This window comes from Ptiloglossa arizonensis, chromosome 2 (genome assembly GCF_051014685.1).
Source record: "Ptiloglossa arizonensis isolate GNS036 chromosome 2, iyPtiAriz1_principal, whole genome shotgun sequence".
In the NCBI taxonomy this organism is placed as follows: Eukaryota; Metazoa; Arthropoda; class Insecta; order Hymenoptera; family Colletidae; genus Ptiloglossa; species Ptiloglossa arizonensis.
Window position 1 is genome coordinate 19,329,810 of NC_135049.1, and position 17,677 is coordinate 19,347,486.

General features: G+C 27.4%; 2 protein-coding genes and 1 long non-coding RNA gene across 8 annotated transcripts; 2 read left to right on the forward strand and 1 right to left on the reverse strand.

Moving 5' to 3' along the window:
* Positions 1 to 416: 416 nt before the first annotated feature.
* Mvb12 (multivesicular body subunit 12-like Mvb12) lies at positions 417 to 5,164 on the reverse strand. Of its 5 annotated transcripts, none has more exons than XM_076327486.1 (9): positions 4,889 to 5,164; positions 3,481 to 3,709; positions 2,772 to 2,910; positions 2,420 to 2,618; positions 2,192 to 2,339; positions 1,530 to 1,613; positions 1,110 to 1,449; positions 991 to 1,041; positions 418 to 914 (listed from the first exon to the last, which is right to left on the reverse strand). In XM_076327486.1, exons 3-9 carry the CDS (start codon positions 2,898 to 2,900, stop codon positions 879 to 881), a joined length of 987 nt encoding a protein of 328 aa, XP_076183601.1. In that variant the 5' UTR covers positions 2,901 to 2,910; positions 3,481 to 3,709; positions 4,889 to 5,164; the 3' UTR covers positions 418 to 878. The 5 variants fall into 5 exon arrangements, with proteins under 5 accessions (XP_076183602.1, XP_076183604.1, XP_076183601.1 ...); XM_076327485.1 differs by lacking the exon at positions 4,889 to 5,164 and adding an exon at positions 4,582 to 4,872; XM_076327487.1 differs by lacking the exons at positions 3,481 to 3,709; positions 4,889 to 5,164 and adding an exon at positions 4,582 to 4,872 and having other exon boundaries at positions 417 to 914.
* LOC143155120 (uncharacterized) lies at positions 3,549 to 8,691 on the forward strand. 2 transcript variants are annotated; one of them, XR_012994322.1, is made up of 4 exons: positions 3,549 to 3,777; positions 5,363 to 5,541; positions 8,167 to 8,244; positions 8,346 to 8,691. It is a non-coding gene; the product is annotated as an uncharacterized LOC143155120 (long non-coding RNA). The 2 variants fall into 2 exon arrangements; XR_012994321.1 differs by lacking the exon at positions 3,549 to 3,777 and having other exon boundaries at positions 4,797 to 5,541.
* A 1,219-nt stretch (positions 8,692 to 9,910) lies between these two features.
* On the forward strand, positions 9,911 to 16,959 carry LOC143143228 (uncharacterized). Its single transcript, XM_076304255.1, has 10 exons — positions 9,911 to 10,164; positions 10,293 to 10,629; positions 10,984 to 11,165; positions 13,220 to 13,327; positions 13,538 to 13,634; positions 15,691 to 15,735; positions 15,823 to 15,987; positions 16,066 to 16,204; positions 16,274 to 16,433; positions 16,503 to 16,959. Exons 2-10 carry the CDS (start codon positions 10,295 to 10,297, stop codon positions 16,520 to 16,522), a joined length of 1,251 nt encoding a protein of 416 aa, XP_076160370.1. The 5' UTR covers positions 9,911 to 10,164; positions 10,293 to 10,294; the 3' UTR covers positions 16,523 to 16,959.
* Positions 16,960 to 17,677: the final 718 nt, after the last annotated feature.

Sequence of the window (17,677 nt, forward strand, 5' to 3'; positions counted from 1 at the left end):
TAGAAAATCAAAAGTTTTTAAATGTCAAGTTATTGAAACTTGTATTTCATTATGAAAAATATGTGACAAACGGGTGAATCTGTAAAAAGATGAAATATGCTGTTTGCATATAAATTATTCTGCGGTTTTATATTAACCCGTAATTACAGGCTCGTTGCATAAAGATTTTTATATCTTGCCACAAATATTTGTTATCAGATTAAGAATAACAATCGTCCATCTTGAAGTCTAACATATACATGCATATGAATTTTCACTTCATTTTAATTTATTTCAATTGACATTTGAGAAGTTCTATATATGTAACTACGGGTTAATTATTTATCAATATAAACAATATAAAAACAAAATATATTCGCTCTATAAAAGCATTGAAAGTGCTGTATGCTACTAAATATACATATTGACAAAAGTCAATTTGAGGATAAAAATGTGAATGTACTTGTTTTTTGTTGCAAATAAAATTAAAGATGACTTTATTGAAAGAATCTTAAATTTGATTAAGAAATAGGAGTACACCAGTACAATGTTAAATATTCTGTAATGATTTATAAACAACTAGAACATATGATACAATTATATATAACTTCTACTACCTATAAAAATACAACGCAACTCTATAAAAATACAATGCTAACTGTCACTGGTATCAAAATCTAAATAGGACATGGAAGAGAAAAGTGTATCAGAAAATGGACATTATGAAACTCGAACATCTCACCGGTAAATGTTAAAAGGATTCCATTTTCGCGGGATAGTAATCACTCGTTCAGGCACTCTATTACACTTGGCTAGTGTTATATTATCAATACAAATGTATAAATATAGCTGCAAAATTGCATGAAGAATCACACAATTAGTTTGGCACAGTGGTTTCTTCACGTTTCTCTTTCCGCGCGGAAATCGTAACAGAACTGGAAATACAGAAATATAATGTAAGAATATTATCGCACTGACTCACTACAAACATTGATCAAATTTTTACTTTACCTCCTTATCTAAGTCTTCCTGAATCCATACTTTAATCACAGGAAGTTTATTCTGTAAATGATGTAATTGATAAAAATAAGTAGAAACCAATTTACGATATTATTATCAGAATAACTTACAGTAGAGGAATCCGAGTGAACACTAAGACGTGGGTGAAGGACGAATGGGACTCCATCCAAATCGGAAGATCCTGGTAATGTACCATATATTGATGGAGATTCAACAGTTAATGATGAAGGAGGTTGTGGAGCCGGTCTTGTAGGCCTGATTCTTGCATTAGGACTTAAAATTTCATAATCTCTGTCGCTAGATTCATCCAGCTCCTTTCCCGTATTTCCTCCAATTTGTGGATAAATTCCATTTGTTGGTTTTGGTGAAAACTTTGGTTTTGGTGGTCTTTCAGGAGGTATTCTATGAGGTGTTCCATTTGATGGATTTGGAGATACATTTTGAAATAAACTATAAATAAAATATGAGATGTAGTAAATATGAATAAAAATACTTTTTAATTATTTTTCAAATAAAAAATTAATACTTACTCTATATTAACGTACGATTGTGAACTGGAATTCCCATTTGTAATATCCACAGTTTTGTAACAAACACAAACTCCATTTATGACACTGAAAAGTGAAAACTTTAAACGTGAATAACAAATAAATTTATACAGGGTGTTACCGGACAAGTGGTATCATTGGGCAGGTGGTGATTCAACATGCGAGAATAAATCAAAAAAGGAAATATTTTTCCGTTTGAAGCTTCGTTTTTGAGAATTGCAAGTTTGAAAATCGTAGCACGTCCATTTTCGTTTACACTTTCATATTTGTCTTCTGTAATATTTACATTCTGTCCTCGGCCGTACGGCTACCGACTACTCTTATTATCAGTCCGTTCGCATCGACTGAATTGTAACAATGTCTTGCCACAGCGATCGCGAATACGTTAACATAGTGAAAAAATTCGGTGCTCGCAATCAGACTGTGTCTGTAGCAATTAAGTATTACCCAATAATAATAATAAACGTATTATTTACACATTTTCAAACCCGACTTCCTCGTAAACGATGTTTCAAACGAAAAAATGCTATTATTTTTTTTCGACTTATTTTCGCATGTAGAATTACAACCTGCCCAATAGTATCATTCAACCAGTAACACCCTGTATAATATTTTCATGTAAATTCAAAAATCTTTATACACACCCAGCTGCGACAAAACCATTTGGGGCCATGGATGTATAAATCTTATGCGTAATCCTACTACATATAATAATATCTGTAACTGCTTTCAAGCATAATTCCTTACTTCTAATTTTATAGCACAACTGTTTCTTCCTCCATGCCTTCTGCACTAAAATTTATTATCGCAATATACTAAACGAACATGATATTCTAACTAACAATATTGAGATCAATCTTACGTATGCTCACTTGAATCTACAGTATAAGAAATTATGCTGTATCCTTCTGGAGGACAATCTCGTTCATTAATGACTGCTAGATCTTCAATGACACAATGAGATAACCCTTCAGTCTTTGAGAAACATATGTATCTGCCTCTTTTTTTAATAAACAATCCAGTTTCTCTTCCTAAATCAGCATCAGTATCTTGATCATAGGTTCTTGAAATCTGTATGGATTACAAAAATAATGAAAATAAGTATAATTTATAATGTGAATCAATAGAATTCAGATTTATTAATATATTATTAGATTTTATTGGCACATTTTACACATGTGAAATAAAATATATTGCTTATGAAAATTTTTTTATTTAACTTACCACTGTAAAATTTGGTGGACACTTATCTATATCTTCAACAACACTTATGGCTGTGATTGGCCTGTCATCAGGTAGCACAGATGACAATTGATGAACCAACATTTTGTTGCAATTAGTCTTTTTAGACATTGTTACAATCCTATTGCCAAAGTCAAATTTAACATATTTTAATTAATAGATATTGCAAACTGCAATTCAATTGTAAAGGACAATCAAAAGTAGCAGTTATACTTTATCATTCTCATAGATAAGATATTTGTTTTTAAAAGTCATTGCAATAAATAAGTCTCTTATTTCAATTTTCGAAAATATTTTCAGCTGTGAAAAGAAGCAAAAGAATTGCTTCTTATTAGCAAAAAGAATTTTACTAATATCAATCACATACTTCTAACAATATTCATCGCACTTTGAATCACTTATCTCAGTACAAGATATACACTTCTTTTTCCTTTCTTCCCCTGCTTAATCTCAATGACCTAATTTTCGATCAATACAAAAATGTATGGTAGAATAAATTAGCACTAAATAATACCTTCTCGTTTATTACCAAAACTCGTTTTTGAAGCATCACTAGAACTTAAGTGAAGTAAATTGTTTAACTGCATATAAATTATGACGCAGTTCGTGTTCGAAATGTACGCGATAAGTAAATATCGAATTCGACATTTTTTAATAAACCGCAAATCGCGTATATTTCCGATTTGCTTACCTTCGTAAATATCACACGATACAAATTCACGAGTTCAGCATTTTTCCTCCAGTGTTTATCGCCGCACTTCTAATTAACTCTCAAATACGTAATCCCAATGGAACAATACATCAACTTTTCGCCGAGCCGCGATCGAATATTATTTTCTTCGCTACGTAATCTTATCTTTCGAAAGTTTATTCGAAATAGAGAGAAGGTACTTCTGAAGTATCAAAGTGGAAGGAAAGAACTGGCAAACGAAGACAGAAAGAAGGCAAAAAGATTAAAAGAGAGAATAGTATCGAGAGGAAGAAGAAGGTATATACCGGGTGTCTCAAATATAATATTACTAGTTTGTTACAAACTGAATAAAATAATTTGCAACTCAAAATGTGTTGGATCCAATGCATTTCATCTCATTTAAAAGTTTTCATCATATTTTTTCAACTATGGAAAATATTAAAAATATTTCTTTCACGGCAAATTAATAAGAAAATTGATTCAAGATTTTTTATTTTTAGTGTTTTATATATAACTGTTTATTAAGTATGCCATATAATGAACATTAATATTTTACAGAATCTTTCAATAAACAGTGCATAGATATATAAGTTGTAATAAAGCTAATTTGAAATTTATAAAATTTTTTTATATGCTCAGACAATAGTGTGCTGGTAATCTTCAAGTGACAAAAAATAAATTAAGAAAATAATTTAATTTAAGAAATTAATTTAACATTTTGCTTGCTTATATAAAATTTCCTATTCGTTATTCTGTTAATTCTTATTGTACTCGATCTTTTGAACACATTACAATAAGCCTCTGGATTGATTAATACTTACAAATGGTATTAGTAATGAGATAAGAAATCTATGATTAAAGATTTTACACAGTTAAATGACACTTGTTTAATATACCTAACTAATTGATATAAGAATAGTTTTAACTAAATGATACTTATTTTCGAAATAGCTATCTTCAAATTTTAAGTTTATATGCCATTTCATTTAAAAAAGATGAAAGAGGATGCTGTAACTTGCCCTGAAGGTAATTCGGGACCAGATATATTACATAAGTGGTTTCTGCAAACTACAAAATATAGGAAAATAATTTCGTAACTACCTTTAATAGTTTTAGAAAAAACTACTCGTAACACTTTATGCGAGACACCCCATATATCTGAATTATCAATTGTTCACTACTATAAACAATTTAATTTTCACGTTCTACTGAACGATATGGGACACGTAACTGATAACATAACTATTTATTCTCACAAACACTGCTATTTTCCTTTCTGTTACTTCTTTGTTGAACGTTTTAACTAAATTGATATCAATGACATCACTCGCTATACATACACACTACCACACACTACTATAATGACTACCACCATAACTGACTAGGGTAGTGTGTTCAATAAGCTAACCTCTGTTTCCGTTCCTTTCACGCCGTGAAACTTAACGGCACTTTTCTTCGTCGTTCCTACACGATTTACTTCTGCCGGATGTTTGCTTGATCGTACACGTCTCGATTACCGTTGTACTAAGTTAATCCGACGTTTTCCAGGCAATAAGAAAATGAACAAGAATCGTACGCCACCCCTTCATTGGCATTCTTATTGCAAGACGTGCTTATACAAAATTTTTAACATAATTTAAACGTACAACATCGTAACACTTTCCCCAGTCGTGGCCATGACACTCGGGTTTGATCCTGAAACTAAGGAAACAACATGGCGTCTTGTTTATATTTTCACTATTTTTACAGAAATTGTTTTTAATTTAAGTCATTTTTCAACACATACAAACATTTTCACAATTAAAACTTCTTTTTATGAATGCACTTGCTATCATAAATATATTAAATTTCTTATGTGATTATTGAAAAAAGGAAATTGTAGATGGCACTGCGAAATTGTTTCGAACGTATTCTATGAATTCTTGTTATTCGAATCCAAGCATCGAGTGGCTACTGAGGTCGATTTGGGTTGTGATACAAATTCCTGACTTGAAATAATATCTCTGGTATGAAATAACATTCTATTAACACGTACTCCAAATCACAACTACTCTCTTACAGGTAATATATACCAAACATAATCTTCATATTATCATTGAGAATATTATTGTTTTAGTTAATTTACGGTTTAATAATATACACACTTACGTATCGGTTATTAAAATGTTTTATGCAAACTGAAAATTTACAAATTGTATACAACAAATTTTCAATAAGGAAAACTTCAATAAGTATTATAATATATGATAATACAAATATTGTACATATATAGACATAAATATTATCGAGAATCGTTCAAAAATATGATTGTATTTATATACTATAATAATTATTATATTCATTACTTTCATAAATGGAGCATGTTATATATTATTGGTTGAAACTACTGAGAATCACAATTTTAAATACATATATTTCACTAAGTATTTGCAAACTAAAATATGGATATGTACATGAGTATTGCAACTTCATAAATGGATATGAAACAAAGTATTGCAATTTTAAATTCATATATTTCACTAGTTATTTGCAAACTAAAATATGGATATGTACATGAGTATTGCACCTTCATAAATGGATATGAAACAGAGTATTGCAATTTTAAATTCATATATTTCACTAGGTATTTGCAAACTAAAATATGGATATATAGATGAGTATTCCAATTTTAAATTCATATATTTCACTAGGTATTTGCAAACTAAAATATGGAAATATAGATGAGTATTCCAATTTTAAATTCATATATTTCACTAGGTATTTGCAAACTAAAATATGGAAATATAGATGAGTATTCCAATTTTAAATTCATATATTTCACTAGGTATTTGCAAACTAAAATATGGATATATAGATGAGTATTCCAATTTTAAATTCATATATTTCACTAGGTATTTGCAAACTAAAATATGGATATATAGATGAGTATTGCAACATCATAAATGGATATGAAACAAAGTATTGCAATTTTAAATTCATATATTTCACTAGTTATTTGCAAACTAAAATATGGATATGTACATGAGTATTGAACCTTCATAAATGGATATGAAACAGAGTATAGCAAATTTAAATTCATATATTTCACTAGGTATTTGCAAACTAAAATATGGATATGTACAAGAGTATTGCAACTTCATAAATGGATATGAAACAGAGTATTGCAATTTTAAATTCATATATTTCACTAGGTATTTGCAAACTAAAATATGGATATGTACACGAGTATTGCACCTTCATAAATGAATATGAAACAGAGTATTGCAAATTTAAATTCATATATATCACTAAGTATTTGCAAACTAAAATATGGATATGTACATGAGTATTGCACCTTCATAAATGAATATGAAACAGAGTATTGCAAATTTAAATTCATATATTTCACTAGTTATTCGCAAACTAAAATATGGATATGTACACGAGTATTGCAACTTCATAAATGGATATGAAACAGAGTACTGCTAAATTAAATTCATATATTTCACTAAGTATTTGCAAACTAAAATATGGATATGTACATGAGTATTGCACCTTCATAAATGGATATGAAACATTGTACTGCAATTTTAAATTCATATATTTCACAAGGTATTTGCAAACTAAAATATGGATATATAGATGAGTATTGCACCTTCATAAATGGATATGAAACAGAGTATTGCCAATTTAAATTCATATATTTCACTAAGTATTTGCAAACTAAAATATGGATATGTACACGAGTATTGCACCTTCATAAATGGATATGAAACATTGTATTGCAATTTTAAATTCATATATTTCACTAAGTAATTGCAAACTAAGATATGGATATATACATGAGTATTGCACCTTCATAAATGGATATGAAACAGAGTATTGCCAATTTAAATTCATATATTTCACTAGGTATTTGCAAACTAAAATATGGATATATAGATGAGTATTGCACCTTCATAAATGGATATGAAACAGAGTATTGCCAATTTAAATTCATTTATTTCACTAAGTATTTGCAAACTAAAATATGGATATGTACATGAGTATTGCACCTTCATAAATGGATATGAAACAGAGTATTGCAATTTTAAATTCATATATTTCACTAAGTATTTGCAAACTAAAATATGGATATGTACATGAGTATTGCACCTTCATAAATGGATATGAAACATTGTACTGGAATTTTAAATTCATATATTTCACTAGGTATTTGCAAACTAAAATATGGATATATAGATGAGTATTGCACCTTCATAAATGGATATGAAACAGAGTATTGCCAATTTAAATTCATATATTTCACTAGGTATTTGCAAACTAAAATATGGATATATAGATGAGTATTGCACCTTCATAAATGGATATGAAACAGAGTATTGCCAATTTAAATTCATTTATTTCACTAAGTATTTGCAAACTAAAATATGGATATGTACATGAGTATTGCACCTTCATAAATGGATATGAAACAGAGTATTGCAATTTTAAATTCATATATTTCACTAAGTATTTGCAAACTAAAATATAGATATGTACATGAGTATTGGAACTTCATAAATGGATATGAAATAATTGAACTATGTTTGAATATTCGATTCCACCTGTGGTTGTGTATACTATTAAATCAATCTACATTTGTTTTTAATTCTAATATATTTCTCATGAATGTGGAAATACATAATATTAGTTTTTTTTTTTTAGGAAAAGTGTCTGTTATATCAGGTGTTATGTATGATCATGTCATTATATTAATGTAATCATTTTTAATGATATTTACAGGTACATAGTGTGTAATTTATTATTAGACCTTAAGTTTGTTAATTTGTTAGATGTTGGCAACTTGTAGGAAGATATTCTGTTTGATTCCTTTTTTGTTTTAGGTGACCTACGAAGTTAATGAACTTGTTAAGGATATGTTACAAGCCAACTGCCAATCAGACAAATTGATTGAATAAAAAAAACTTGAATATTGCGAATTTTGAATTGTGTTGTTGATAGGAACACTTTTGAAATGATGTTATTGAATTCTTGAAATAATTACAGAGTATCATCAAAATATTTGATCACAATCATAGCTGTTACTTATGCAATTTAAATCCAAGAGATTCTCTAATTGTTAGATCGTCATTGACCTAGATTTTGAAATAGATCTCTCTCTACAAATTGTCATATAGGAGAAGAAAATATAGATTTCTTTTTGGGTTTTAAAAGTGACTAATAAACAGAAAAAACATATTGTATTAACTCATAATAAATTTCTGTAATCTTATTTATAGGCTCCTAGCACCCTTCCATTCCTCAAATTTTCTACATGTGTCCTTATTGTGGTGGGAAAAAGCAAATTATAGAATTTTTTTCAGTATTCTTCCTGTTAGGTACTTAATTTATTGTGGGGTTTGGAAGACTAAAATTTGGATGAACATAAAATTATTTACCTTTATTTAACTTTCCTTCAACTCTACATTTTGTAATTGGAAGTCAAATTACAGTGTTGATAAATGCATTCCTTTTGCTTTTGAATCTATACCAGTTTTAAGTTCTGCTTTAGTTTCATACTATGGTAAAAGTACTGTTTTTCATTTCTCTTTCCTGAAATATTAGTCTTATTTCTATTATTCTAAACTTTTTAGTTGTATAAGAGTTTTTGCTTTTATTGTATTTATTATATATATATATATATATATATATATATATATATATATTATATATATATATATATATATTATTGTATATAGTTCAGTTTAAATTATATCATAAGTTGATTTGTAAAAATAATGCAACATGTTATATATAACTATATATATCATTATTTTTGTCCAGGGAATTTTTAGACGAAATTCTATAATTCCATTCAAATTTCATACAAATTAATAATAAAATCTATATATTATTAAGAAGCAGAATTGTTTCATTTATTAAAAAAAGAAAGAAATTTTTACTCGTGATCAGGGGCGGACCTATACACAGGCAGATTGACTAATAGTTTATCGGTGCGTAATACCGCATAGATTATAAAAAATTTTTTTTTCATTAAGTGTTAGTCTTTACTTATTCGCTATTAATAATTTTAGTATAATACTTTATTATTATGGAGAAGGGTGGTCTAATAATTTCTCTCCCAGAATAACAAAGCAAATGTGACTCTAAATTTAAATATTTTTTAGTAAGATTCAAAATATGAAATCATCAGATCATTATAGCGTTGAAAAAATATTCAATATTTTTCTTAGAAACATAATATACCTTATAGACTTTAAAATTAGTTTTAATAGATATATTTGGAATTTAAGGGGACCTAACTAGAAAAGTTTTATGAATTGCCAGGTCAGAAAAACCGTTATGCGATCCTTTATGATACCGACCTAATACTCCTTAATTTTAGAAAAGGTAAGACTCTAGTTGGTATGGAATTTTTCTCGCTTTCTTCAGTTGAAATACAACCCTCATATAATTCCAATGCGAACATCTACCTACCCCGTAAGAGTCTACCTTGCATTAAATTTGAGAGGTCGCTTCCATTAGTATAGACCTCGGTGATTCGGGTACGGCATAATCAGTACAATAGTGTATTGCAACGCGTGTGGAGTTTATTTTTGAACTTATAAGTGATGTATTTCTACTTGTTATACAGATTTATATGATTTTATTTCATGTTTATTTTAACCTTTATTTATCCAAATTTTTCGTCAAAATAACAAGGTAATTTTATACTATTTTAATATAAAGTGCAAACATATCTAAGTTTCACTATGTGTATAACCTCAAAGGAGATTCACTGGATCAGTTTTACACGTACGTATATAATTTTTCTCTATTATGTATCACAGAAATGAAACGGCATACATCCCGGCACTCGCATTCTGATGAAAAATTGACATCACGTAATGAAGATTATGATGCGGCTCTGCGCTCAAGAACAGGAGAAACATCACAACTTAGACGTAATTGGATAATTCAACAAGAACGAGAACGAGAACACAAAAGATTGAAAGAAAAAAAGATTTTAGAATTTGAAATACAACGCGCTCATAAATTAGGTTTACCACTTCCCAAAAAAGTTTGCTCATATCACAGTTGTAGTAGAAGTAGAAGCAAATCTCCACACAGTCAACATAGAAGAAGTTTTACATCTAGTACACCAAAACTTTCCGTTCTTTCTGAAAAGTAAGTGTAGAGGACACATAAAGCCTCTGATTATTTGTAGTTAAATGAAATATCCTTAAGTGCCTTAAATATTATAAGTATATGAATGAATAAAATAGAAAAATGTTTAATATTTAAGAACCTTTTATATAAAGTAACGCTATTTAATACACTAAAGAAGGAGATGACTCAATGAAAAAAATAATATAATTATCTATTGATATCTCATTTTTTATTGTAATATATAAACTGGTATATTGGTCCATCCTGTGTAACTTTATGAGTTAATTTATGAAGAAAACATTGAATGTTAACAAGTCTAAGTTATGTATCCATTAAATCAAATATCAAAGCAACTTTTGGTTTATCCTGTAGACTACAATCATCCGAAGGAACAACACCCTTATTTAAAGGACCTGAAGGCACAAAAATTAGTACAACAGAATTACGCAAGATCAAAGTAGATATTCACAGAAATATTCCTGGAAAATCAACTCCAAGTGAACTTCACCGGGATATTGTGAATCCTGAAGATGTGGTACTCAAAAGAAGAGCGGGTAATGTGTTGTTTTTTAATATAATTTTTCAACAGGTTTTAGTTATTCAATACATAAGTGCCATAGAAGGAAATAAACTCAACGTGGAAGATGATTATTTCTGGGATTCTCTACAAATCATGATGAGCTCATTCATGTTTCAAAACAGCATATGTTTTTTAATATAAATATGATAGCTCTATATTATACCTTACTCATCACTTTTTCAAATTTATTTAGTTTTCTTATATCTTCCATACTCAACAATTTAAAGAAAAATTAAAAAATTTTCATTTCACCAAATGCAACACTTGAAGAATGACAACTTTCTTTATCAACTTCTACGGCCATGAAGATATGGACTTCGACGTGATATTTTATTTTTCATAATAGTCAAGGATTCATTTAATTGTACAATTAATTCATGAATTTAATACTTGTTTTTAATTCATTCAGGATATAGAATATTGGGAATACAACGTTGGATCGCTGTATTGATCACATAATGTGCAATATGTAAGCACAACATTTTTTACTTTGTGTGTTTTAAAATTGCTATGCTTAACACATTTTTTGCTTGTTGCTTTAATAGTTATTTTTTTTAATGAGCTTGCACAAATTATCTTTCTGCTGTATTAAATTAATATTTTTTAGTAGAAATTAATTTATTGCAAAGTATTTGTAATTTCAAATTTTTATGTCATCATGTTTTGTGCATTCTCTTTACATACTGGTGTGGGAATGCATGCATGTTTAAATATGCTGATTTTTTAAATGCTTTATTCACTACAATGGGATCAACTAAGGGACTCAATTTCTGTGAAGATGTTTTAAATTTTAATATTCTACAATGGAAGTGGCACAGTTCAATATTAAGTCTTATGACACTACATGGAAGAGGCAAAATTAAATATTAAATCTTAGAATTCTTCAAACGTAAAACTAAGTTATATTGTTTATATTATTATGATTTACTTGGTTCTATTAAATTCAGTAAGTGTAACTGTGAGTAATTTAATAATAGTATTACAAAATGTTATATAAATAAGTAGAGCTGGAAAGAAAGTGTTTTTTAAATGTTTAAATTTGAGCATTTGTTTAACATTTGTATATTTTATTTAATTGTTTTATACAGTATACATTACAAACTATGTAATATAAAAATATTGTACGGGGTTATGAAGTTTTGAATCAACAAAATGGAAGATTTTGTAAACATCTTGGAAGATACTATCCAGGACACCTTGGAAGAATTTATCATAGAATGATGAATTTATCAGACACAAATTAATTTTATTTAGTTAAATTTGATTAAAGAATATTGCAAATAAATTTTTTAATTACATTAAAATGTATCACTGTTTATTTTCGAATTTTTATATAAATATTTTAAATTTAAATCTTTAATTTTAATTGCAAAATATAAATTTGGTAATTGTTACAAGTATAAATATATTAATAATTGTTAAGGAAGAACATAATATATGTTCCTTCCAAATTAAAAAGTATTCAGTATGGTTTGTACAAAGATATTAATATATTAATTAATTATTAGTTCATAAAGAGTATTTAAAATGGAAGGATTTTTATTTAAATAATTCCATGAAAATAATACAAATTTAAAGCAGAGTAAAACTATTAATTTTAGAAATTAATTTTGATCACAATATTTTATAAATCACTTTTGAAACATTGTATCTGGCACTTAAAAAAATTGTAAGCCATTTACTTGTAATTGCAGATATGTAAATTACAAAGAATAATTCTTATTTGGAAGTTTAAATGTTTTAAATAAATTTATGTGACTTGCATTTATCAGTAATAATGTTGTCAGAAGTTTATGATAATAATTGATGATATGAAACAGTCTTCAATCATTTTTGTGGAAAGACTAATTTAGTTAATAAATTTATAATAAAATGAATTGGCTAATAATTGTTCAAAACTTGCCAATTTATATTAGTAACATTAACATTTTTAAGGTCTGTTACATCTGCCAGTATTGCTTAAATGCTTATTTTATATATATATTTTTTTTAAGCATTTTCTGTATGAAAACATTTATTTAACTATAGGAGAAGGATCCAAACCAATATTTGAAAGAGAAGAAATAAAAGGAACACCTGTGACCGAGGAAATTGAGGAACATCGTACAGTTGTAACTGTAAATAATGAAACTTTAGGTAAGTTTATTATTTTGAATTAATAAATTTCAATATTTGTTGATAGAATATATATGTATATAGATGTTCACTTTTATATTAATTTACAGAAAATACTTTGAACAAAATAAAAAATCATTCATTTTTCTTTAAATTGTATTATTTTTTTAATATCTCATTTATACAAGAATATTACTTCTATTTTGCAAGAATATAATATTTTATTTTTAGAAAAAAAGTCGGAAACATTTAAAAAGCATGCAGCATCTTTAAATCCTGCAAGAACCCGAAGTCACAGTCCCCAACGTACATTGTCTCGTCATTCCAGGTTTGTGCCTGTATTGGCAGTAATACTTTGCAAAAGAGCAAAGTTGTTACGATTAGTAATAAATAACTGTACCTCGAATTTTCATTTTTTTGTATAATAAGATTTTACAGATAATATGGATATGGTTATTAGTACATAGCTAATTTATGAACAAATGGCATAAATATTAATGCAGAAATAAGTTTATCTTTTAGAAGACCTATTCGTTCATAAATTAGACTATGTATATAAAATTATGCTGAGTATTGCTATTATATTTATACGAGTATGCATATTTGATCATTTTTAATTGATGTGATCAAAGTTCGTGAAAAGATAGTATATGATTACACATTTTATTGTAATATCATTTTATATGATTCGTAAGTATATTAGTACATGAGTAGGTGTTAAAAGGAAAATACATACAAAATTTAGAAAATATTAAAACATATTGGGTGTATAATGGATGTGCTTTGATATTGTATGCATTGAATGTTTTATACATTTATAATATCTAATTTTTTTTGTTTTATAATGTCATGGACAGAATTGTGCTTTTAGATTGCTGTTTTAGGCATGTTTTATTTTATGTTACTACAGTTTCTTCTGTTCTAGCTTTACTAATGCTTCGCAAAGATGTGAAGAAAGGACAAACAGATGGGACATGGACACAATTTGCAATATATTTGATTGTATGCAAATGCTTGCTTATGCTAATACCATTGCTTCTGCTTTAACTTTTAGTATATCAGTTTATATATTTTTCTCAAGGACAATGCAAAGATACAATATATTTTTTTACATATAAATTTGAGTGAATTAAAATTAGTACAAAATTAAGTTTTAGCAAATAACGGGTATAATTTTGTCAGTAATATTTATTGTATTTAAATTGTTAAAATTGAAAGATTACATAAATAAGTTTATTGTTTTCACTTTGATAGTATATACTGCAACCACAAAAGGATTGCTTTAATGTTATCCGCATTAATTTTAAAAATATCTCTAGTAGCGATTTTTATGAACAATACAAACGTAAATATTCATTTCAATTATTTTATTATACTCAAATATTTAATTGGTATTTCATATTTTATTTTTGAGTCTGCTACTTTGTACAGGTAATGTATTGTTTAAACAAAATTTGATAACACTAATAAAAGGTAAGTAATTTAAACTATTAAAATTAAATCGAATAAGAGTATACCATAATAAAATGGATAATATATAATACACTGGATAATATATAATACACTGTATTGCTAACTGATTGACAAGTTCTTAATGTTTTTTCTTTGCATAATCCTTAGCAATTTTATTGAATTGTCTGAGTTTAGTTATTTTTTAATCATTGTATAACACAATTTGTGATGTGCATTGTTCTAAAAATCACCTCACTTACTTTTTTTTGCATCAAAACTTTTCTTTCTACAACTATGTAACTCATAATTCTTATTGTTCTGTTACTTATAACTTTTATTACAGTTCAAATAAGAGTACATTCAATATGTGTTTTAAGGATACAGTGTATAAAGAGTATCACAATCTTGTTCACTAATTATAGATAACAATTTGAATTGAATATTGAATCGAATCCAATAACATATTGAATTGATACTATAAAGAGGTTCGGAAGGTGAAATTATACAATTGTACGATGTGAGAATTAAATGATTTCTTATATAGTATTGTGAAATTAAACAATTATCACAAACATAAATCTGAATTTCTTATATATAATATGTATATAAAAATTTAATTTACATTATAATTATATTTTTCCTTACTTATTCTTTAATGTATATAATTAGTTTCCATAAATTGCAAAAGCAATTGATAAAGTTTTGCACAGATATTAAATAAATTTTCAGCATTTCCAAGAAATGACATACAGTTAATAAAAGTAATATGGATATAGACAAAAAATATGAATTTCGCACGAAGTATTGCATTATGTTTAAATTAGATTAAGCATAAATATAATAAGCTTAGTTACTACATTGAATTTGTTAATATAAAATTTCAAAAGTAGTTAAAAACTGTAATTCTTTGTTAACTTGTTACTCTCTTACAGGCATGAAAGCTCGCGACATGATAGAGGAAATTATAAAAGCGATAGGTAAAAGTAACTTGTGATTTCGTATATTTGCATACTCTTTATATTTTGTCAATTTGAATTCATCAGATTATTACATTATTTATTTAGGGAAAGAGATCGTAGTAGGGGCAAGAGTAGAGAATATAAAGGCAAAGATAGGCGACATACGCAGTCACATAACGTAGAAGAAAAACGTTCCCGGGAAAGAAGTCGTCGCCATGATCATTCGAGGGAGAGAGAGCAAAAAAGATGGGATAGAGATTCTCATCATAGGTATACTACTCAACTTTTTAAATATCATCACTTATAAACTAAATTTAAAAAATATTATTGACATAATAAATCATTTAGAGATGAGAGATCTTATCGAGAATGTCGAGAAAGGTCCAGAGGAAGATCTCGGGAGAGAAGGGATAGAGATAGATCCAGAGAACAAAGGGTACCACCACAACACTACATTGAACAAATTCCTGTTCCTATTTATTATGGAGTAAGTATCATATTTATTTACCAAATTTAATGTTTCATTGAATGTAATACTCATCTATTATTTATTCAGAATTTTCCTCCAAGACCTATAATGGTTGGACCGTTAGTTCCAATTCGTGGACAAGGCCCCCTTGGAAGTAATAGACATCCTATGATGGGACCGTTACGACCATTTGCACCACGATTTATTCCTGCAGATATGTATAGATTACGTCCACCTCTAAATCCAAGTAAGTATACGTATAAATTGCAATGATTATATGAAGAAATATCGTGCTAATTATTTGCATTCTATACAGGATTTGGATCAATGTTTTAATGAAGCTGTGATAAACATATATTAAATTAAAAATTAACGATAATACTTTGCTATATAGTACATGGACACAGTACTTGGCATGCCAAATTTTAATGTATTTGACGATAATTAAAAATTTTATTTTTAATTATGTAGGGCGTGTATGATATAATCATGTAGGACGATATGATATATTGCATTCAATTTCGGATACATTTTAGAAATGTATAAGATGTATAAATATTGTATAATTTTACAACCGCCTTGTTAAATTATAGGAATCCCTTGTATAAACCGTATAAACGTATATGCATGTATCCAATTTTAAACAACAAATTAGCAAGTTAATTTTCTCTAATTTTATTTTTGCAAATTTTATTTACTATTTAATTCTATACATCTATTCTGAGCTATGCATACTATATTGATATAATTACGAAAAGCGTCTAAAACATTTTGTAATTCCTGTAATATACTTTTATTATTCTTAAAAACTTTGTTTCAAAGTGTGGTGATAATTATTGTGTAATTTTAATTAATTGGTAATCATATATCATTATATATGGGAAATATTTTTAAATATAAATAATTTTGTATACTTATTTGATGTATTTATTTTAAATTTGATTTTTTATTAAACCCGATTTACGTTTGGTAATTATCTATTTTATTCAATTCTTTTTAAATTATAAATTCTTAACAGTGTGCATCTCAATTCATGATACTTATTAAGAATAATTATCAAATAACTAAAGATTACGCTAATAAAAATATTCTCCTGTACTTATTGTTTGTAATTTGAAAAAATAAAGATTAAAATGTTTGCCTGCAAGATATAAAGTAAATTTATTTGTAATAATCATCTCAAGCAGTTTTAATATAACGTTTTCGATTTGAACAATTCGATCTTATTCATTATGCAATAATACAATAAACAATCGAAAAATATGTTTCGAGCATTATACATACATGAAAGTACAAAACGGATCGAAAACATATTAAAACTGTTTGTCATGATCATTATAAATTAATGTTATTCGAAAGATATTAAAGCAATACCAATTGGTATTTTATTTTTATTCCTTTTGGGCGAATCGTAAATTCTAAGAAATTCAAGGTACATGAGTACATGAAAATCATAAATTCAGATCAGTTATAGCGGGGCGAAGAGGGGGA

Bases quoted from the DNA above. Each gene is read 5' to 3' on its own strand.
- Mvb12 (XM_076327487.1), bottom strand. From the start codon at position 2,900: ATGTCTAAAAAGACTAATTGCAACAAAATGTTGGTTCATCAATTGTCA. The intron at 2,340-2,419 runs GTGAGCATACGT...AATAAATTTTAG, and splicing joins TTCTTATACTGTAGATTCAA to TGCAGAAGGCATGGAGGAAG. The intron at 915-990 runs GTAAAGTAAAAA...CTGTATTTCCAG, and splicing joins AGGAAGACTTAGATAAGGAG to TTCTGTTACGATTTCCGCGC.
- LOC143143228 (XM_076304255.1), top strand. From the start codon at position 10,295: ATGAAACGGCATACATCCCGGCACTCGCATTCTGATGAAAAATTGACA. The intron at 13,635-15,690 runs GTTTGTGCCTGT...ACTCTCTTACAG, and splicing joins ACATTGTCTCGTCATTCCAG to GCATGAAAGCTCGCGACATG. The intron at 16,205-16,273 runs GTAAGTATCATA...TTATTTATTCAG, and splicing joins CTGTTCCTATTTATTATGGA to AATTTTCCTCCAAGACCTAT.